This window comes from Heptranchias perlo, chromosome 10 (assembly GCF_035084215.1).
Source record: "Heptranchias perlo isolate sHepPer1 chromosome 10, sHepPer1.hap1, whole genome shotgun sequence".
NCBI lineage: Eukaryota > Metazoa > Chordata > Chondrichthyes > Hexanchiformes > Hexanchidae > Heptranchias > Heptranchias perlo.
This window is the reverse complement of record NC_090334.1, coordinates 23987113-24011390: the sequence shown is the minus strand read 5'-3', so window position 1 is coordinate 24011390 and position 24278 is coordinate 23987113. Positions and strand designations below refer to the sequence as shown.

Here is a 24278-nt window from a genome sequence, read left to right as displayed (position 1 = left end):
AGAAAATAGGAAACTTGATCCTTTTTGTTCCGAGTTATGAGCAAAGACTCGAGAAAATCTTGGGTATTTCAGCCTTGAAAGAAGATGTCCAAAAGATCTTATACAGGTGTATAAGATAGTGAATGGTAAGGAGAATCTTGGAAATTATTCTGAAAGTGTGACAGTAGGACAATGGGACACAGTTTCAAAATAGTAAAAAGGCAATTTTAGGACTGATGCCAGGAAGCTCTCTATCACACACACAATGATCAACAAATGGAATAGACTCTAGGATAGAATAGTACATGCAAAAACCCTGCAATTATTTAAGTAATTGGATGCTGCAATGGGGGAATTTTAGTGTATTTTTGATGGATAAATTAAGGCAGGCCAAATGGCCTTCCTCATCCATGATATCGCTTTGTGACATGACACGTTGAATACATCAAAGCGCTATGGCAACAGGCCACCTCTGTATTTTACAAAAAGCTCTTCAAAAGTGAGTGCTGAAAAGTTCAAAATCAATCTTCTGTCATTCTCTCTAGCCACTGCCTGTGGGAAGCAACTATTTTGTACGTAATGAGCCAGTGATTTCTTAGCTTGTAAAGTCACTGAGCCGAGGAATACAAAAATTGATCTCCCTATGTCATGGATAAAACGGTGTTTCATAACACCATCCTTTGGTCTCTCTCTTTTCCCCTTTCTATCTCCCAAAACAATAAAAATAGCAGAACAGCTTATTCTCAATATTGATCTGCAAATCGTGGTTGTAAATAATATTTTAAAAGTTAACAGCCTAACTTACAGATTTTTGTTGTTGTTGGAATTTTCACTTCAGGACCACTGCCATGGGAGACGTGATTTTACATTATGAGTGGAAATTAATCAGCTGAGATCTTTTACTAAAATCATGCTAGAGTTCCTCTTTAATCTTTTAAATGTAAGTTTCACATTATGCTATAAAATTATTACTTTATCTTGTTTTATTGACACTTACCCAGGTTTCATGAAGACTCTGCCAAAGTGGATCTGGGCATGCAGGTCAATGTCCAACACCTGCTTCAGGTAATCCTACCAGATAGTAAGAGTAATATTTGTAAAAGCTTGCACATGATTTGGTTGACACCATTTTGAAATGAATACCAGCATCATTACCATAACAGCAGTTCACTTCATATCTTTTACATGTAACATTCTGGAAAATATATCATGGCCCGGTCCCAGGGATTTCTGTTTTTAGCTTTATATAGTTTCAAGTAGCTAATGTTAAAATGGAGGCTGCTCTGTGTAACATGTACAAAATGGAAGATAGGAGACAGGCATCATTGTTGCAAACATTATCCCACTGTCAACTAAGTGTGAATACTTAATATTACTTGATCACTTCAAAGAAACGGCTTTATATCAAATAAATTCTGCCTGCTGGTCTTCAGTTCTGGTGAAAGCCCACCGAGATTTGTGAATGCTCGTGACTTACTGGTCACACCTCCAACATCTCGACCTGAAAGGTACACTTCAACTATGGACTGTATGCTAAGGAAAGTGAATGCTCAGCTGATTCAAGAAACTAATAAAAAGTCACTTTCTAAAAAAGGGCATATGCTCTCCTTGTGGATTGATTCCAGTTCTCTTACATAAATATTATGCTGGTTAATATTTTGCTTATGTCTTTTTGCTTCTGTATATTGTTTTATTTGTAAATAAATCCAACAGTGCTTGAGCCTGTATAAAATGGTGTGAAATTTTTCCATCATTCAGAAGACAGAAGTAGTGGAAGGCATCTTATGTATTCTCCAGTAAACAATTGACTACAAGTGGACTTAACTGATCGGCTTGAGCCATGTTAAGCAAAATACAGCAAAGAATAAAGATGCAGGTTTCAGTTTGTAGCAGATCTTGGCCGGATTATGGAAACTATTGTGAAGACATTTACATGAGAAAAGGTGTTGAGAAAAAGCCTGAACTGTAACAGTCCCTTTAACCACAACAATCAACACACCTGGGATTGATGACTTCACGTTGCTAATGGTTGTACAAGGTGTAAACAGCATGTCCATTTCCTGAACAGGATAACTGATTACCCCTTAAGTTCATCTGGCATTATAGAAGTTATGTTGAGCAGTGAGATTGCTATGACAATTTCTGTAGGCGATTGTGACTACATTTTTGTTAACAGGAAACTGTATGTTTGAAGTCTGAGCTTGAGCACAGATGTTGGAAAAGACAGAGAGTAAACCTCTTATGGAATGAAGCGCTAATGGAGCGAGGACATTCAACTGAGAATTTGGTGAGTGCAGAGGGGAAGGAGGCACTCAGATTTAAACCAAAGAACTACAGACTAAGACTGAGCAGAGAATAAAGGGAGCAGTGCGGTGAATCAAAAATCTAGAAAAAATGACGTCACTAAGACAAGGAGGAGCGGTGAGGGGAGGTCAGTAAGTATTGAGTTCATTGGTTAGTGTTATTAGTGGTTACTGTGGTTATTGGGGATAAAAGGAGCGGAAGTCGAGATCCCGGAGCAGAAAGAGCAGGACCAGCGACTGAGAGCGGGGATATAAAGGAACGGGAATACAAGGGAGAGCAGGGCGGGGATACAAGGGAGAGCAGGGCGGGGATACAAGGGAGAGCAGGGCGGGGATACAAGGGAGAGCAGGGCGGGGATACAAGGGAGAGCAGGGCGGGGATATAAAGGAGAGCAGGGCGGGGATATAAAGGAGAGCAGGGCGGGGATATAAAGGAGAGCAGGGCGGGGATATAAAGGAGAGCAGGGCGGGGATATAAAGCTGAGACCAACTTAAACACAGGTAGAAATTTGAAAGAGTGACATCAGAGGACAGCAGTTTGTTGACTGGTTGGTGAGTAATACATTTTTTTGCTCTCTAAGCTAGGGGAGTGGTTTAAACTAAGAACCTATAACTTGCTAATACTTTATTAAATTGATAACTTAAACTAGATAAATTAATTCGTTTAAAAAAAACTAAAAACAAACCAAGTGAATTAATTACATAAAAATTTTATGTAAATAAATAAAACAAGGTTAGATCGAGATGGCATTGCTTGATGTGCCGTAATTGCAGCATATGGGAGTTTGTGGAGAGCAACGTGACCCCAGGCATCCACATCTACATTAAGTGTCTGCAACTCGAGGAACTTCAGCTCAGAGTTGTTGAGCTGGAGTCCGAGGTGCAGACATTGTGATGCATCGGGGAGGGGGAGAGTTACCTGTACATTTTGACCCAAGAGGCAGTCACACCCCTTAGGTTAGGTAGTGGTTTAGATTTGGTTAGTGGTCAGGGACATGAGGATGTGACTGTGAGTCAGGCAAGTAAGGGGACCCAAGATGCAGTGGTGGAGGAGCCTCAGCCTTTGCACTTGTCCAACAGGCACAAGGTACGAGGCACTTGCTACATGTTGTACAGGAGGCCATTCAATTGGGGGGAGCAAAAAGGAATGTGATGTGTTAGGGGATAGATACTGTTTGCTGTAGCCGCGACCGGGAGTCTGGAAGGCTGTGTTGCCTGCCAGGGTTAAGGATATCTCCTCGCGGCTGGAGAAGAACTTGAAGCATGAGGGGGAGGTTCCAGTTATCGTGGTCCACAAAGGAACCAAGGACATAGGTGGAATTAGGAATGAGGTTCTGCTGAGGGAGTTTGAGGAGCTAGGGTCCAAATTAAAAAGCAGAACCTCAAAGGTAATTATCTCTGGATTACTACCTGAGCCACGTGCAAATTGGCAAAGGGTCACACAGATTAGATGGTTAAATGCACGGCTGAAAGAGTGGTGTGGGAAGCAGGGGTTTCAATTCATGGAGCATTGGCACCAGTACTGGGGAAAGAGGGAGCTGTTCCATTGGGACAGGCTCCACTTAAACCAGGCTGGGACCAGTGTCCTGGCCAATCGAATAACTAGGGTGATAGATAGAGCTTTAAACTAATAAGGGTGGGAGGAGGGTTCAGGTAAGGGTAAATTTACAATTCTGAAGAGAAAGGTCAAGGCTATAGAACAGAGTAGTGATTTGGGTAAAAACAAGCAGGGAGGGGCAGAGAATGTAACAAAGGTAATAGGGCATTCGCGACTAAGGTCACATGAGGGAAAAATAGTAAAATGTTAAAATTAAAGGCACTTTATCTCAATGTACGAAGCATTCGTAACAATATAGAAGAATTAATGACATAGAGATAATTGGGGTTGATCTAGTAGCCATTATGAGACGTGGTTGCAGTATGACCAAGGTTGGGAACTAAATATTCCAGGGTACTTGACTTGTAGAAAAGATAGGCAAAATGGAAAATGAGGAGGGTTGGGGTGGGGGGGTAGCCCTGATAATAAAAGATGAGATAAAGGCAGTAGTGAGAAAGGATCTTAGTTCAGAAAATCAGGATGTGGAATCAGTATGAGTGGAGCTAAGAAACAACAAGGGGCAGAAAACATTGGTGAGAGTAGTTTATAGGCCCCCTACAGTACTTATAGTGTTGGACAGAGCATAAATCAGGAAATTGGAGGAGCATGTAATAAGGGTAATGCAATAATCGTGGGGGACTTTAATCTTCATATAGACTGAGCAAATCAAATTGGCAAAAGTAGTTTGGATGACGAGTTCATGGAATGCATTCAAGACAGTTTTCTTGAACAATATGTCAAGAAACCAACCAGGGAACAGGCTATTTTAAATCTGGTGTCGTGTAATGAGACAGGGTTAATTAGTAAGCTTATAGTTAAGGATTCTCTGGTGAAGAGTGATCATAATATGATAGAATTTCACATTGAGTTTGAGAGTGATGTAGTTAAGTCCAAAACTAAGGTCTTAAACTTAACCAAAGCCAATTATGTAGGAATGAGGGGCGAGTTGGCTAAGGTAGATTGGGAAATTAGATTAAAAGATATGACGGTAGATAAGCAATGGCAAACATTTAAAGAAATATTTCATAATTCTCAATGAATATACATTCCCTTGAGGAATAAAAACTCCATGGAAAAGCAATTCAACCATGGTTAACTAGTGAAGTTAAGGATAGTATTAGATTAAAAGAAGAGGCTTACAATGTTGCCAAAAAGAGTAGTAAGCCTGAGGATTGGGAGAGTTTTAGAAATCAGCAAAGGATGACCAAGAAGTTGAAGATTGAGAAAATTGAATACAAGAGTAAACTAGCAAGAAATATAAAAAAAATTGAGAATGGGAGTAAACTAGCAAGAAATATAGAAACAGATTGTAAGAGCTTCTACAAGTATGTAAAAAGGAAGAGATTAACGAAAGTAAATGTGGGTCCTTAGAGGCAGAGACAGGAGAAATTATAATGGGCAGAGACGTTAAACAAATATTTTGTATCTTTCATCACAGTAGAAGACAAAAAAACATACCGGGAAAAGTGGGGAGCCAAGGCTCTAATGAGAGTGAGGAATTTAAAGTAATTAAGATTAGTAAAGAAAAAGTACTGGAGAAATTAATGGGACAAATCCCCTGGACCTGATGGCCTACATCCTAGGGTTCTAAAAGAGGCTGCAGAGACAGTGGAGGCATTGGTTTTGATCTTCCAAAATTCCCTAGATTCTAGAACGGTCCCTGTGGATTGGAAGGTAGCAAATTTAACCCCATTATTCAAGAAAGGCGGGAGAGAGAAAAAAGGGAACTATAGGCCAGTTAGCCTCATATCAGTAGTAGGGAAAATCTAGAATCTATTATTAATATGATAAGGCAGAGTCAACACAGTTTTATGAAAGGGAGATCATGTTTGACAAATCTATTAGAATTTTTTGAAGGTATAACTTGCAGGGTAGATAAGGAGAAACCAGTGGATGCAGTATATTTGGATTTTCAAAAGGCATTCGAAAAGGTGCCACACAAGAGGTTGTTAAACAAGATTAGGGCTTGTGGGATTAGGGTAATATATTAGCATGGGTTGAGGATTGATTAACGGACAGAAAACAGAGAGTAGGAATAAACGGGTCATTTTCGGGTCGGCTGGTTGTAACTAGTGGGGTGCCGCAAGGATCAGTGCTTGGGCCTCTGCTGTTTACAATATATATCAATAACTTAGATGAGGGGACCGGGTGTAATGTATCCAAGTTTGCTGACAATACAAAGCTAGGTGGCAAAGTAAGCTGTGAGGAGGATGCAAAGAGACTGCAAAGGGAAAAAGATAGGTTAAGAGAGTGGACAAGAAGGTGGCAGATGGAGTATAACGTGGGGAAATGTGAGGTTATTCACTTTGGTAGGAAGAATAGAAAAGCAGGATATGTTTTAAAAGGTGAGAGACTAAGAATTGTCAGTAGTCAGAGGGATTTGGGTGTCCTTGTACATGTATTGCAGAAAGTTAACATGCAGATACAGCAAGCAATTAGGAAGACAAATGGTATGTTAGCCTTTATTGCAAGGGGGTTGGAGTATAAGAGTGAGGAGGAGTGAAACCACATCTGGAGTACCGTGTACAGTTTTGGTCTCCTTACTTAAGGATATACTTGCCTTAGAGGGGTGCAATGAAGGTTCACTTGCTGAGATGGGCAAGATGACTCACAGAGATTAAAGCTTTTTATTCTATTAATAATGGAGTATTCAAATTTGACAAATCGTGTTTAAGTTCCAAAAGAAGTAGGTGTTACGATGCTGTAGTCATGGAATTGATCCAATTTTTTATGCAGTTTCTCAAAAGCTCCTTAATTGTGGAGTGAATTGAACTGTGTGCTTGTCCATTTGGTAGCAATACAATTTTCTACCTATTGCTGATAGGTGTGTTGTTTGGGAAATACGTTTTTGTTTCCAGATTCATGAAGGAATTAATCCAAACTGAGGCCAGTAATACTGGCATGGAACTTTAATCTGATTTTACAGAAACTTGGGTACCCACCATTTGAGTTGCTGAACTTATGCAACTTAAAGTTGTTCAGTTACAAATCAGCTTTATTGGTCTTCAAGAAGGATCAGTCAAGTGGGCCTGGCAGAACAATGGTATCTAATATATCGTCAGGGGAGGGCAGCAGTGGCATCCAGCTAAAGTCTATCCCAAAATAGCAGCAGCTCTATCTTGCTATCCTCCTTCCTGTTTTCAAAAGTCCCCTCAAAATCATTCTCTTCAATCATTTTTTCTTCACCCTCAATGTCATTTCCCTCTTCTGCTTGGTATCCCCTTTTCTGCAGTGTGCTCCATGGAGTTCTTTATAGGGGCAATACTATATAAATGCAACTTGTTATTGTCTCGAGAGATAGTTATTTTAGCATTTTACTCTATAATATGAATGATTGCACATAGAATTCGTCAAGACGGGCAAAATTCTGACTGATATCCACCAATATCAGGTACATTTTTAATAAAATGGAAAATAAATTTGTCAATATTTAAAAGGCTGCCTTATGTAATATTTTAACTTGATTATCTTCTGACCTGCAGCAAGTGCCTGAGGAAGATTAAAATATAAAGAGAGGATTTTTCCAGAACATTTATACTGCAGAAAGATAAGGGGCTCGAATTTAGCAGGCCTGCGGGTTCCCAGCGGGTGGTCCTCCGGGAGCGTCGAAAACGCGAACGGCGAAATTAGTGGGTTGCCCGCGCGATCGTAGCAGGCAATCCACTAATAGGATCCAATTACCTGCTCCTCCGGGGTCCACGGCGCTGGCCTGCGCGTCGGTCGGGCTGCGCATGCGCAGTACGATCTGTCAGCTGGAGGCTCTCTAGTTAAAGGGGCAGTCCTCCACTGACAGATGCTGCAACCAATGGGACAAATTGCAGCATGGAGCAGCCCAGGGGGAAGGCTGCTCCCAGTTTAATGATGCCTCACCCCAGGTATCATCAGATGGGGTGAGGAGGAGGGGGAGGACACAGATCTTCCCCCCGGCGGGTGGGAGGAAGCGGCCTGCCTCTGCCACCAAGAAGGCCTGGCTCGAGGTGGCAGAGGGGGTCACCTGCGCCACCAACATATGGCCCACCTGCATACAGTGCAGGAGGCGCTGCAATGACCGCAGTAGGTCAGCCACAGTGAGAACACGAAGTCTTTCCCCTACACTCCGTCTGCCACAACACTGCCCCCACCCCAAATCTCCTTCGGCACCGCCAACACTATTCTGTCACATCACCCTTCATGCCCACTCACACCCCATCCTCATCTTACCTCCACCTACTCACCTCGCCAGTACTCATCCTGCCACTAACACGCGACCCAATCCTCATACAATCTCATGGCTCCATCCCATACTCACCCTCTCGTGCATCTCCCTCACGGCCAGCCTCACTCAACCTGCCACCACCTGTGCTGCAGCCACAGGGCATGCATCACATATGTGCAGTAGGCAGGGTAAGGCAAACGTCTCGTCAGCATGAAGGGGGTGCACAAGGGTGTCTGAGGGTTTGTCATGGGTGTTACCCATATTGAATTTCAGAGCCACAAACAGCACACATTATATTGACACCACCACTGCCATGTCTCCGCGAATCCTGTCCATTGTGTCCAATAATGCCCGCTCCTGGGTATCACTATGAGGACCCACCACTGATGCCACCCATCGTGTTACTGCAGAGTAGGTGCAGGTGTATTTGCAGGGCTCGTCCGCGCAGACGACTGAGAGACATCGGCGGTGTAGCCGGCTGCACCCTGGAAGGATGCGGAGGAGAAGGTGTGGAGGACAGTGGTGACTTTGCCAGCGACAGGTAAGCAGTTGGTGCTGGGGCCAGCCAGGAGCAGCTCGGCATGAAAGAGGCTGCAGATCTCCACGACTACATGTCGAGCGAATCTGCGCCTCCCTGTGCACTGCTGCTCGGAGAGGTCCGGGGAGCTGCGCCTCGGTCTGTGGACCCTGTGGCGAGGGTAGTGCCCTCTGCGACGCGTCTCTCTCTGCGGTAGCCCTCCCTCCTGCTGTGCAGGTGGGCGTGCAACCACACCGTGTTGGGGGGATCCACGTCTCTGCGGCGGACGGCGTGGACTGCGAGGCTGCTGGTGCTGGTCATGCTCTTCGTCCTCCGAGGGTGTCCACACACCACCCAACTGGCAGGTGTTGGTCTGAGGCGTTGTGCAGGGTAGGTGGGTGGGTCCTCGGACTGGGGCTGCGGTTTCGTGTCGGTCTGTCCTCTGGCTTGGCCGGGGGGTGGTGGGGGGCAGGGGTTGCCCTATGTGACGCGGTGGCCTCCTGCGTGGGTGAGGGCTCTCCCCCGTGGAGCGCACCTTGGCACCTGCCACAGGCTGCTGGCTGCAACACGCCTGGTTTGAAGGGTCCTGTTTCCCCCAGTGTGGGAAACTGACTGCCTTGAACCTAAAATCCCACACTTCCTCTTTTGACAGCTGCTTCAGCTCATTAACTGACCACAACGAGCAAGTTAAGTGCTCTCAAGTGGAACCCCGCTGGCTTTAATTGCCTGCGGGATTCCCACCAGCGGGGCTTTCGCGCGCAGCCCCGCACGTCAGCGCGGTACCCGGAAGTGGCCGGGATTTCGTCCGAATCCGGTCACGTGATCGGAGATCGGGATTTTCGGGGCCCCCCCGCTGGAAACCCGCAGGTAACCCGACCCTAAAATCGAGCCCAAGATGTGGAGATGCCGGTGATGGACTGGGGTTGACAATTGTAAACAATTTTACAACACCAAGTTATAGTCCAGCAATTTTATTTTAAATTCACAAGCTTTCGGAGGCTACCTCCTTCCTCAGGTGAACGATGTGGAAACATCGTTCACCTGAGGAAGGAGGTAGCCTCCGAAAGCTTGTGAATTTAAAATAAAATTGCTGGACTATAACTTGGTGTTGTAAAATTGTTTACAACAAGCAGAAAGATAAGCCACTGCATTGAGATAAATAACCTCCCACCACTCAATAAGAGATGATAGGTCTCATAAATTTTGTGCGTGTAAATATATGAGAAGGTGCTGATAATTTTACACAACAAAGCCTTCTTGGGCCATTTGTAACCCGTAGGCAGGAACAATACACAAAACAGTGGTCATCAATATACAAATGCGACACAAATGTTCACTGTACTAACGATATGTTGACAGGTGTTACTAAGAAGAGCAGTTATTTTCCAGTGAGGTTTATCTCTACTCAGACATGAAATGTCTGCCATACTGGGCAAAGGGAATGCATTATATTCAGTCTCATTATATTCTTCAAATGTGTTTCTATATTCATGGCTTTGCTTTTGTTGAATGCCCTTTGTGGATCAGTTTGTTGGACAGTATTTTTTTTCAATGAAAGTCAGAAAGGAATTTGAGTTGAATTAAGTAATAATTCGGGAAAAATAAATGTACTTTAAATTATAACAGAGTGATCTGAAAATTATTCCGACTCTGTATACATTTGCTCCTGGATTGACTGCTTTTGCCCACAAAGACAAAGGAAAAGTCCCATTGATGTAGTTAGGTCACTGATTATACTTATAAATGGATTTTATATTGTTTGTGATGGTGCAAATTCTCATTTGCCTCAGAGAATCATTTTTGTGATTTTGTAAAAAAGATACGAGGTTACTGTGGTGTCTGAGCTGAAAACATTTTAAAAATGCCCCCCTAAGAAGACCGGATATCTCTAGAGCTATTTTCAGTCAAACAATCAAAATAAAAAATACTGGTGTCAATGAGAAGCCATATCTAAAGTGTGTAATTAACTGAGCCAGTACAATCGTTGTCCATTTCATTTTTCTTTTAACATTCTATCTACTTGAATGACTTTCCCAAATTTGATTCATTTGTTTGTTTTTTCCTTTTCTCCTTGTTTCTTCTGTTCTTTATCTGAATTCATATTTCTTGGTGTTTTAATCTTTTCTCCTCACTGCGCTCTCCCACTGCAGGTTGAGAGAGTTCCATATTAATGGAAGCAGAGCTCACCCATACTGCTCAGTAAGAGGGAATCTTACATGTAACTTTTAGAGATTAAAGTGTTAGTCTTGGCCCAGTGGTAGCACTCTTGCCTCTAAAGGAAATTAAAGGAAAGGTCCTGCATTTACATCGTGCCTTTCACAACCTCAGGATGTCCCAAAGCACTTTACAGCTAATGAAGTACCTTTGAAATGTAGTCACTGTTGTAATGTAGGGAAATGCAGGAGCCAATTTGCGCATGGCAAGGTCCCAGAAACAGCAATGAAATGCATGACCAGATAATCTGTTCTAGTGATGTTGGGTGAGGGATAAATATTGGTTAGGACACTGAAAGAACTCCCATGCTTTTCAAATAGTGCCATAGGATCTTTTATGTCCACCTCATCCAAAAGATGGCACTTTCAACAGTGCAGCACTCCCTCAGATGTCAGTCTTTATTATGTCTTCAAGTCTCTGGAGTGGGGCTAGAGCCCTGTCAGAAGTCAGATGGTCAGGGATTCAAGCCCCACTCCAGAGATTTAAGCACATAATCCGGGCTGATACAATGCTGTACTGCACAGTAACTTTGCACAGTTCTGGTCTCCACACCATAGAAAGGATTATAGAGGCATTGGAGGGGGTGCAAAAAAGATTTATAAGAACGATACCAGAACTGAGAGGATATACTTATCAGGAAAGGCTGAACAGGCTGGGGCTCTTCTCTCTAGATCAAGGTCTTTAAGATAATGAAAGGGTTTGATAGGTTAGATGTGGAGAAAATGTTTCCGCTTGTAAGTGAGTCCAAAACTAGAGGTCATAAATATAAAAAAGTTGTTAATAAATCCAACAGAGAATTCAGGAGAAACTTCTTTACCCAAAGAGTGGTAAGAACACACTACCACAAGGAGTAGTTGAGGCAAATAACATAGATACATTTAAAGGGAAGCTAGTAAGAACACGAGTGAGAAAGGAACAGCAGGGAGGGAGAAGGTCGTGTGGAGCATAAATGCCAGCAGAGACCAGTTGGGCCGAATGGCCTGTTTCTGTGTTGTAGTTTCGATGTAACCCGATGTAACTTTAGTGCTGTACTGAGGGAGTGTTGCACAGTCAGAGGTGCCATCTGTTGGCTGAGGGATTAAATCAAGGCATTGTTTGTTCTCTCAGGTGGACATAAAAGATCCCATAGCACTGTTTGAAGAGCAGGGGATTCTCTTGGTGTCCTGGCCAACACTTATCCTTCAATCAACATCACTAAAACAGATTATCTGGTCATTTATCTCATTACTGTTGGTGGGACCTTGCTGTGTGCAAATTGACAGCTGCATTTCTCTACATTGTAACAGTGACTACACTTAAAAAGTACTTTACTGGCTGTTCAGTACATTAGGACACCTTGAAGATGTGAAAGGCGCCATATAAATGCAAATTCTTTCTTTTCTGCCTTTTATGGTGAGAACCTGCACTATTTGTGACATAAAACTGCTGATACAAGTGAATATAAAATTAGGTGTTGTGACTCCAATGATGTTTTACATCTATCTGCAAAGTTTGATTTTTATCACATAATCAAGAATCCAATATGTTTACAATAGCCTTTCTATTGAGTTATTTGTCACAATCTCCATCTTTCTTCAAGGAATATGCTATAGGGTAGTGCAAGGGTTTCAAGGTAGAACCTTCTAGTTCTACTAAGTTGGGAGGAATCATGTCTATTCTTTCATATACCAATCATTCCATACGTATCCAATTCAATTTACGTAATTTTAAATTATCTTGGTATTTTAATATTTCGAGGCGATTACCTTTTCTCCCATTGATACACCCCCTGAAGTAATGATGATATCAGCACGACTTATGCCTTCGTTGAGAGCATTCAGCAGGTCATCAGGGCTACAAATCAAAAAAATATATTTATTAAATATGATTAATAAAAAAACTTCAAAAACTAAACTTGAATAAGTGTTTATGAAGATAGCACAGCTTGCATCACCCTATCATACCCAATGTGAAAATACACCTGGACAAGCCACAATTTCCTCCTGGTTAATCTTGATTAAACTATTGCCATCCCCCTTGGCTCCAGCAGCTCCTATGTGCCTCTAACCTTGACTCCATCAGCATTTCTGGCTAAAACTGGAGGTGCAGAATTTTGGTGCACTGCTCAACTATGAACTCAGCCTTCACCCCCCACCTGTTCTGTTACCAACATTGCTTGTCTTCATACAAGAGGCTCTCTCACTGTTGCAAAAGCCTCGCTCACCATTTTATCACCTTGAGGCTCCACTATTAATGCTGTTTAAAAGAGTGTTCTTGTTTATTGGATAGATTGCCCCATACTTCGATTGATCCAATGTCAGAGAAACAATGGTTGAGGCTGTCAAGAGAATAAAGAGGACTGGTATCCATTTAATGAAATATTAATTGAATGCTCTTTTAGTTTTATTTTGAATAAATTGAAAAAAACTCTTTTTGAAAAGCAAAGCAGAAATTTTGGTATTGTTAAGGTTTAAGACTTTTTTGGGTCAGATGAAATCCGCACAGCACTGAATATTTAGTTTTCTTGTCAGTATTTATGTAATTCTGCACTTAAATCTAGGATGGATATGGGGACAAGGAGTATTAATGACTCTAATGTGTTCACAATTCTAAAGCACAATCAGCTAAACTGCTGAAATTTATGTATTACTCCGTAAGTCCTTTTCATGAATATGTCTTGTGATGGGTTCAAAACCAAACATACATTAAATACTTGATGTCTGTTAAATAATTGAAAACAAAAAAAGTAAATGTGAAATGACGACAATGAATTTTCACATTGTAGCATGAAATGTCTCAATTGAAAAATACACTGAACAGTGAAGGTTTACTGATCTCTCCTCACCCTCGTTAAATAGGTGTTCACATGGGACATTACACTAGTAACATGCAAGATGCAGAAATAAAATAGTTCCACAAGACTATCTCAAGAGTGAATGAACTGGAATCTACTGCCACCTGGTGAAATATTTGTTTTTTCTGCAACTGTTACTGGTTGCAATTTAGAACAGGGGTATAAGATATTTTTACATGAGCACCACTTTCCATCACTGTGAACTCCAACTTTCAGGGACTTTGGAGGCATCTCAGAAAACAAATATGGTAATAATGGATAATGGGATGATTGAAAGGCTTCAATTTTGTCATTTGAACACCTTGACGAAGGCTGTCATCATACTACAGATACCTGTTTCTGATGTACAGCTGGTAGCTTGAGAATGGCGGCTGCCTCTCACTGTAGCTGAAGGGAGTTACCAACTATATCTGTGCCTACAATTCCTAGAATGCGGTAGTCTGAATGTATGCAGTATTTAGAATTTACCTGCTTGCATCAATGTGATTCACAGTGCAACTGGGACCATATCTTTAAAATGTTGTTAAGAGAATTTATGATTTTTAAAAATTATTCGTTCACGGGGTGTGAGCGTCGCTGGCGAGGCCAGAATTTATTGCCCATGCCTAATTGCCCTTGAGAAGGTGGTGGTGAGCCGCCTTCTTGAACCGCTGCAGTCTGTGTGGTGAAGGTTCTCCCACAGTGCTGTTAGGAAGGGAGTTCCAGGATTTTGACCCAGCGACGATGAAGGAACGGCAATATATTTCCAAGTCGGGATGGTGTGTGACTTGGAGGGGAATGTGCAGGTGGTGTTGTTCCCATGTACCTGCTGCTCTTGACCTTCTAGGTGGTAGAGGTCGCGGGTTTGGGAGGTGCTGTCGAAGAAGCCTTGGCGAGTTGCTGCAGTGCATCCTGTGGATGGTTCACACTGCAGCCACAGTGCGCCAGTGGTGAAGGGAGTGAATGTTTAGGGTGGTGGATGGGGTGCCAATCAAGCGGGCTGCTTTGTCCTGGATGGTGTCGAGCTTCTTGAGTGTTGTTGGAGCTGCACTCATCCAGGCAAGTGGAGAGTATTCCATCACACTCCTGACTTGTAGATGGTGGAACAGCTTTGGGGAGTCAGGAGGTGAGTCACTCGCCACAGAATACCCAGCCTCTGACCTGCTCTCGTAGCCACAGTATTTATATGGCTGGTCCAGTTAAGTTTCTGGTCAATGGTGACCCCCAGGATGTTGATGGTGGGGGATTCGGCGATGGTAATGCCGTTGAATGTCAAGGGGAGCTGGTTAGACTCTCTCTCTTGTTGGAGATGGTCATTGCCTGGCACTCGTCTGGCGCGAATGTTACTTGCCACTGAAAAAGCCCAAGCCTGGATGTTGTCCAGGTCTTGCTGCATGCAGGCTCGGACTGCTTCATTATTTGAGGGGTTGCGAATGGAACTGAACACTGTGCAATCACCAGCAAACATCCCCATTTCTGACCTTATGATGGAGAGAAGGTCATTAATGAAGCAGCTGAAGATGGTTGGGCCTAGGACACTGCCCTGAGGAACTCCTGCAGCAATGTCCTGGGGCTGTGATGATTGGCCTCCAACAACCACTACCATCTTCCTTTGTGCTAGGTATGACTCCAGCCACTGGAGAGATTTCCCCTTGATTTCCATTGACTTCAATTTTACTAGGGCTCCTTGGTGCCACTCTCGGTCAAATGCTGCCTTGATGTCAAGGGCAGTCACTCTCACCTCACCTCTGGAATTCAGCTCTTTTGTTTCTTTATTTTTCAAAATGATCTGCAAACCAGCCAGAGTATGAATTTTAAAAATGTTTCTGAGGTATTAACTATTTATAAATCTTCAATTATTACTTCAGAGTGAGACTCATACAAATGTGCTAACTAGACCACCAGTCCCTAACTTTGTTTATCTTGAGAATTCAAAAGTACTGATTGTTTGCAGGAAGGTTTATTTTTATCTCAGTGCAAGAACTGGCATTATCCACCTTCTCTGTTTTTCCAAATGATTTGAAAACAACACGGAAGGCTAATTTTAGAAGCTTTTTGAGGGAAAGTTTCATAACACGCACTTACTCTTTACTTTAGAGAGGCTAGCTCAGAGAAAGACAGACAGAGGTGAATGATTCAAGCACCCGTCCTTTATTTTGCTTATACTGAGAATTAAAAAACAACGATTGCTTACACAATGGTGCTAGGAATTTGTCTATCAGTTGCAATGATAAGGGCAACATTATTTATTTTCCAGGAACCAATCAAAAAACACTTGCTTCACTTTTCCAGGCAGAAGTCTTAGAAACTCTTTCCTCCAAATTCCTTCACGAAAGATGTGCACCATGCCCTTCTTAAATAGTGCAATGTCCGTCTCACCATGAACAATGCCACAGGATATCTGCTAGCACCTTAATGAAATCTGTACATCCTCACATTCAGAAGTCACACTTTGTTGGAGACAAAATAATTTTAAAATGTTGTGTGCTGGAGACTGAAGCTAATAAGCACACTTCAATTTTCAAGGTTCCCTGACTAAGGAAATAAACTATGAATGATCTTAGGCTAAATATTTAATAATTTGACTTTGTGGTCTTAAAAGGATACAGCTCAGACTTACTAACAAAATATTGATCATTACGTGGTTACCACTTCTGTAGTTATAAAAGAGCTGTAAGCAGTGCCATGAGATATCTGGGCATATTCTCCCACTAATGATAGCATAAGGAATAATTTTCAAAAAGACCTACAATTTATGATTTGTGCAATTAATGAAGAAATCAGCTTTACATGTTTTCAATCCAACAACTCTCAAATTTTACCCATTTTCCAAATAGTTAAATCAATAAATCACTATCAAGTATTTAATTTCATACTCCTGAGCTCATTACCAACCATAAAATAAATACATGCAAGATTTACCCCCTCCAATCTGATTTTGAAAATCATCTGTCACACTGTGAAAACTATTTAATGATAATTGCTTCAATACTTCATCCATGATCTGCTTCTGCAGCTTTCAAAATTCCAGCACAAGGCAATCATGTTTAATACATTATATTCAGTGATTATTCTCACATTTGCTTGGATTTATTTGCATTTCATTTAAAGTACTTGTGTGGGAACAGTGAAAACCATTATGAAGACAACATTAGATATTCCATTTTGAATTCAACTGAATTTCTTTGCAAGTGGGTAGGTGACAAACACTACAAGACACATGTCAAAGCAAATTAGAACCAGGCTGGTTGAAAGATGAATTCATTTTTCTGGTTAGTTTTTGTTTGTGTCCAAATAGACTCAGGTCATCTGGGTGCTTAAACATTGTAATGTTGTTGCATATTATGAATTGATAAAATAAAGTTTTGATCTGTGCTATGCAACAGTAATGCTTTCTATAATTTGTCTTGTCTCATTCATTTTCAGTTGACAAAAGCATAACCTTACATTCCAACACTCCATACACGTGGATTCAAGTCGAAATTTTTACCAACAGGGTCCTCATGGAGCACAACATCAAACTGGAGCAGGGAGGAGTCACTAACGCATGACCCTGGTCTGAAGCTGGAGTGGTTGAACGGCATACTGGGGTAGATCTTGGCTTTGTGTGATAGCGTAAATCGGGTAATAGTGAGTCGACAACAAGTTTTACACCTCTCCCGATTTTTATTTCCATTGAAGTCACTGGAAATAAAATCGGGAGAGATGTGAAACGGCTGCCAACTCGCTATCACCTGTTTTACACTATCACACAAAGTAAAGATATTCCCCACTGGGTAGGATAAAGGATGCCTGGTGCTGAATGGTATAAAGACTTTGGTTATCAACAGAACTTCCTTGACAGTGGACAGCATAATCAGCTCAATAGTGATACTGCCTGTCTCAGATGGGTGATTAAATCCCAGTTAAAGAGGAGGATTCAAATTGCACCCCTTTGTCCTCAAACCCCTAATTTTGATGGTTTATCTTTAAATGGGACCTTGCTGTTTAAGACAGTAATAAAATTCCGTTTTAACTACTCATTTTGTTGAGATTTAATTCAACACTTGTATTCAGCCATTCATTAATTTGAACACTTTTTACTTTCCATCCAAAACGAACTTTGCTGTATAGTGGTCATCTTAAAAATGTGGAATTCTGGAATCCCTGGTTCCAGGGATGAGGGATTTCAGTTACGTGGATAGACTGGAGAAGCTGGGGTTGTTCTCCTTAGAGCAGAGAAGGTTGAAAGAAGTTTTTATAGAAGTGTTCAAAATCGTGAAGGGTTTAGATAAAGTAAATAAAGAGAAACTGTTCCCATTGGCGTAAGGGTCGAGAACCAGAGGATACAGATTTAAGGTGATTGGCAGAAGAAGCAAAGGCGACATGAGGAAAAACTTTTTTACGCAGCGAGTAGTTATGATCTGGAATGCACTGCCTGAAAGGGTGGTGGAAGCAGATTCAATCGTGACTTTCAAAAAGGAATTGGATAAATAATTGAAGGAAAAAATTTGCAGGGCTACAGGGAAAGAGTGGGGGAATGGGACTAACTGGATTGCTCTTACAAAGAGCCGGCATGCGCTCGATGGGCCGAACGGCCTCCTTCTGTGCTGTAATCATTCCATGATTCTATGAATCTTCATTTTTGATTTTAAATACTAACCAGAAAACCGTCTGTTTCCCAACAATTAGGTTGTACATACACCACAGGGAGCCGTCTCAGAGTGGTACCTGCAGAGTGTAATGTGGAGCTGGCAGACCCAGCCCAGCTAAAATAGATGCACAAAGCTCCACTTGCTCACTATCTTCTAAATGTCACTTACATATTTAATGTTGGGGGGAGAACTCAAGTCAGCAGTGATACTGCAGCAGGCGTGGAGGTCAAATGATGTGAGACGATCGCCTGAGGCTGATCGCACATCACTTGGCCTTCTGCGTGGCCTGCAGTGAAATCATCAGGAGGATGCTTGAGTTTTGTGTCTATGTGCCTGAAACCGCTTTGCATCACTGCAAAAACAGTCAACTGTCCCATTTGATACTATGTAACATTACAATTTCACACATGCAGTTTTTTTCAATATTTTGACCCATTCAAATATACTAATATTTTGTCATGTTATGGGGAGCTAAATTTGGACGATTGGAAATTAAGGCATGTTAGACAGTTACGTGGCATGAAGTAATTTACCGTGGAACTGTTTAAATTTGCACTATAGCATTTTGTGTGTGTGGGCGGGTGGTGTGAGTATTTTCATAGTAAATTCAGAATTCAAACTCTGCTATCGATACACTTCACATAATTGAGGTAAATATATTTTTGTGTACTGGATTTCCCCATGGAAAACATAAATTTAAATTTGCCACAAAAATAATAAGATTGTAGATTGATTCACTACCCAATGAGAAACATTACATAATTTGAAACAAAACATATTAACTTTCCCGATCAGATATATTAGTTGAAAAGATTCAGATTTACAGCCTGCATCGACTGTAACATTATACAAAAGAGCTTGATGGTAGCGAAGGGCAGAAAAAGACAACCATTGTTTGACTGAAATATTCAGTCTGGTAAAACAATAACTTGAACATAAATGTGCCATTTTTGGTATCAATCTATTCTCTGAACAACAGAAGGATGTTAGAAGGCTGGGGCCATGATTGTACATAAAGCCAACAAAACTAAAATACCTGTGCACAGGACTGCCAAAAATACATGATGCCCTGAGTTAATTCTTCAGAGGAACGTGACGAGGCACATAAGAATACAGACTCTTCTGGCAAGAGTGAGCTGCCATCAGTCAGTAAAGATGTGCCACCCAAGGATTCGTATCTATACTGCGCTCTGCTGAGTGTCAGGAAGACCCTTCACCCAAACCCAAATAGTGCACAGGTGTTTCCTATACAGGTGAGAAGTTCTAGAATGAGAGATGTAGTGGATGGTGGTTTTCTGATACTCCTACCACCACTCCAACACACACTGAAATAGTTCAAGCAGTTCAGGCTGTTAACACTCAGATGCACATCGACACAGTCACCTTGCACTAAACAAGCAATTGGACTGGCAAAGTTGATGGAGCAGTTTGACTTGATAACCGACCTGCTTTGCCAAATGCAAAATTTAACAGTTGAAAACTGGTGACTTTCCTACACACGGCTCTGAGATGCTGTTATTTTGAGCTTCCTTGTGTTGTCTGAAAGCATTTCAATGGGGAGTACAGGGATAACATTTTCAGTTCTTCAGTAGCTGAAATAGCCTCGGACATCGAAGAGGGCATGTGGTTCAGGACAAGGTGCCGAACACTAAGATTTTAGCATGCCAGTATTGTTAGGGCCTAGTCCAAGTGCAACTTAGAGCTCTGGTGAAGTACACCGTGTAACTAATCAGAATATGGTGTGCAATTAATGGCAATTGTATCTAACCCTGAATAACTGGCGTCATTAGTGTTTTTAATCTATAAATGTGAAACATTTAATGTTCTATTAAAACCTACTCAGAATTTGCAAACTGGAGTTCTACCACTTTATTGCTTAGACTGGCAATTGCTACATAGCAGTAAATGGTTGCAACAGTTACTAACTGCAAATATTTTCCCCAGTTCTTTAAACGCTTAGTAGTTGAGATATTCTCTTCTTAAAAAAATTATACTGCCCCATCTCAGTTTAAGTTTAACTAAATATGGTTTGGGGTGAAATATTTTCCAGGCACTCATGGGTAATTTTAACCTAACTCGCCAGGCAGGAAATCTTCAGGATCGGGTGGAACGCTGGTTTTACACCCTGCCCAATATAATTCTCCATTGACTTCAAACGGCTTGTAAAACCAGTGCTGCACCGAGATCTCGTCAGTTTCCTGACGGGCAGGTTAGGTTAAAACTGCCCCCTCAACCTTTCTGCTGCTTTCTCCACACTACAAACACAAGGCATTCCAGTAATTGTGCATGTAACTAAATATATGAATATCACCCAATCATAATTAGTTAAACCACTATTTGTTCACCATCTGTCAGAAACAAATACACTCAGGACATTTACTTGGATTATCAAACCTCAGAGCTATAATGTCACACAACGTTGTGTAACTTAAAACTGATATTTCCACCAAGTGCGATCAACAACACAAAATATGATTGCTGCAATGTAGCAATACTTTCCATCCATGAGAAGAGGCTGAACAAAAAAAAATTACAAAATCTAAAAGGGAGCTCATAGCAAGGGCGACTTGGCACAGTCAACACAAAATTAATTCAAGTATTTAAAAACAAAAGGGAGGCATTGGCAAAATTTACAAGGAACATTTTTTGCAATGTGCTAAATGGATCATCTTGACAATAAAATGATAATGTGCTTAGAGAAGTTAGTGCTACAAAATTAATACGTCTATATTTTGAAAAGTCTTGCATCTAGTGCACATTTCCTGTTTACCACACTTAATTCCTGTGTCATAATTTTGTCACGACTGGTAGTCACTCCTGGATACTAAGCCTGGAATTGCTTATAAACTGTTACGTTTGTATAGATTTCCATACTTACCATGATGTACCTTTCAGACCTTCCAATGTTAGGTGACACTGGTGCACCCCCAAGCTCGGTTTCTCTTTTAAATTCATTAAACTTTCATTATTTTCTAGCAGGTAAGTTTTATTTTAGTTTAGTTGAAAGTTACGTAAAGTCAATGGCCGAACGGGCTGCCGAAGCTGAGAAGATCGGCCGCCAACCAGTTAACAGGTGGGGGCAGGACATAGTCATCGCTAAGAGTGGGCTGCTGAAGCTGAGGAGAGGGACAACTGGGTGGCTAACAGGCAAGAGCAGGGACCATTAAAGGCCCAGAACAGGCTGCTGAAATTGAAGAGAGGGGCTGCTGAGTGGCTAAAAGGCAGAGGTTGGAAGGCATTCACATCTCGCTCAATGGCATAATCAGGCTTGACATGTGTCATTTGAGAAACTGCAGAAAATAATCTACATCCTGAGACTCCCTAGTTCAGTGCACTTAATCAGCACAAGACCCCATTGTTTCTTTTAATTGAGAGGCTTAGATGATAGGCCAAGAACAATTATGAGAGTGCAGAACACTACTAAGGTTGAAAAGAGTGAGAGAAGACAAAAAAAATCAAGCAGCAGTGGTCAGTTAACAGCAAACTTGGGTTTTAGAAGCCTAAAGGCTGCAGGAGGAAGAGAAGACTGAAGGTGGTCAAGAGTTGAGAAGTCTTGGAAAAGTAGATAATGCAGTGAGCCTTGACTGAATACAGTGAAAATGCAGGGAAAGGGAAAAATATGTAGGATGGAATACTTGAAGTTTAAGGAACAAAAAGGCAATGAAGTTCAGAGGAGCAGCGACTATAATTGATAAACTTGATAAAAACAAGAATCACATGATGGAGATAGATAGAGTGTTAGATGCTGACTTTTAGAAATGAGAAGGCTCACTTACTAAATGATAAACCTTTTTGAAAATTAAGAAACTTCTTGAAACTTGAAGAAATAATCTTTAATCATTTAAAGTATGATACTTTTACAGCACAGAAACAAGCCATTCGGTCCAACAGGTCTGTGCTGGTGTTTATGCGCCACACGAGCCTCCTCCCACCTTACTTCATCTCATCCTATCAACATATCCTTCTATTCTTTTCTCCCTCTTGTACTTATCATGTACTTGATTTATGTCTGTGATTTACAAAACCAGAAAATTATTTAAAAGCCAAACTGTATATATTTTTTCATTTTGCAATTTGTTAGAGATTAATTTCACAGCCATGAAGAAGGATAGATTTTCAAGAAATAAAAAGTGCTTAAAATAGTAATTTTGAATTGAAGTAGCAACGGCAGCAAATTAATGATATATGGCACTGCATGCTGTGTTCACTGAATTACAGTGAAATTACAGTTCGACACGTTCAATCTTTTCCTGATTATGAATATCATTTCAAGAGGAACAAAAACGGTCATGTTCCTGAGTTCGTCTTAAAGCAAAAAACAATTAACAATGAATGTAATTAATGTAACAATTAACTACGAGGAAAAAAGCAGCAGTTTTTTGTTAATCATTGGAAATTTTTAGTTTTTGATCACACACGTGATTTCGCTGAAGCAGAGACGACCCCAAAACTGAAGAACTCATCCAGATAACAGGATGAAAAAGTGCACCATTAGTTTACTGGGGAATGACTACTGGGTAGCACAGTGCATTGGCGACTGTAGGAAAGCCACTTTCCATTTGAACGCTGGAAACCTGCTTTCAAAATCCAGCCCAGACCAAGTGAATCAAAAATTTCCTTTCAATAATAATAATGGGTAAAGATATTTCTCTTGTCCTTCATGAAAGTGGCTTCTCAGCAGTAATCACCTATGCCCCTGAAATCCATGCAAACAATCATTTATTCCTGAGATTAGACTGATTCGTGGGATGAGAGGGTTGCCCTTTGAGGCGAGATTGAGTAGAATGGGCCTATATTCTCTGGAGTTTAGAATGAGAGGTGATCATTGAAACGTATCAAATTCTTAGAGGGCTTGACAGGGTAGATGCTGAGAGGCTGTTTTCCCCTGGCTGGAGAGTCTAGAACTAGGCGTCAAGATAAGGGGTCGGCCATTTAGGACTGAGATGAGGAAAAAATTCTTCACTCAGAGGGTTGTGAATCTTTGGAATTCTCTATCCTTGAGGGCTGTGGATGCTCAGTCGTTGAGTATATTCAAGGCTGAGATCGATATATTTTTGGACACTAAGGGAATCAAGGGATATGGGGATAGGGCGGGAAAGTGGAGTTGAGGTAGAAGATCAGCCATGATCATATTGAATGGCAGAGCAGGCTCGAGGGGCCGTATGGCCGACTGAAGATTGAAGATGAATATTGCTTTTCTTCCTTGCCCTCATGAAACCTCTTCCATAGATGCCACTTGAGAGATGCAGAATCTCAAGATTGAATGACAGACTATTCTGGGGCTTGAAGTTGGCGCCCACTGGCTTGCAAATTAGCATACGGCTCTAATTTTGTGTGGGATGGTTATGGTGGCAGAGAGAGGAGACTTGATCATCATCATTCTGAGCAATGACTATAAATGACAGAAAACTCAACTACACTTGTTACTTAAACCAAGAACCAGTCAGATAAGAACAAGTCCTACTTGAAGTCCCCATTTAACAACACAGCATCAAAATTCTGACAGTTAATAGGTTTATTTTCAGCCAATGATAAAATGTTTACAATCTAGAATTTACACCTTCAGTGTAATTGCCAAGAATTTGGTGCCTCTGTTAGTCTTTCCAAATTAATTTAGTGCTGTATTTGTGCGTTCGTATTATATGACAATATATTACTTGAATCATTTTAACAACTTATGGTGCATGGAATTCTTTTATTATTTTCCCTTGAGCTTTCAAGACTGAGATCAATAGATTTCTGTTAGGTAAGGGTATCATGCAGCATGCTGCAGACAGAGCTAAGCGATCCCACCACCAACGGATCAGATCAAAGCTCTGCAGTTCTGCCACGTCCATTCGTGAACGGTGGTGGACAATTAAACAACTAATGGGAATGGGAGGCTACGTGAATACCCCCATCCTCAATGATGACGGAGTCCAGCGCGGGAGTGCAAAAGTCAAGCTGAAGTGTTTGCAACTATCTTCAGCTAGAAGTGCTGAGTGGATGATCCATCTTGGCCTCCTCCCAAGATCCCCATCATCACAG

The 24278-nt window shown here is 41.4% G+C and overlaps 1 protein-coding gene across 2 annotated transcripts in view; it reads right to left on the bottom strand.

The window, feature by feature from the left end:
- Positions 1-24278, bottom strand: part of LOC137326344 (gephyrin) — a 491797-nt gene that overhangs the window by 26974 nt on the left and 440545 nt on the right. For both annotated transcript variants that reach the window (XM_067991340.1, XM_067991341.1), the window contains exons 18-19: positions 12551-12638; positions 977-1050 (exon numbers count right to left, since the gene is read on the bottom strand). In XM_067991340.1, the coding sequence (XP_067847441.1) occupies positions 977-1050; positions 12551-12638 (162 nt within the window). The remainder of the gene's footprint in view (positions 1-976; positions 1051-12550; positions 12639-24278) is intronic.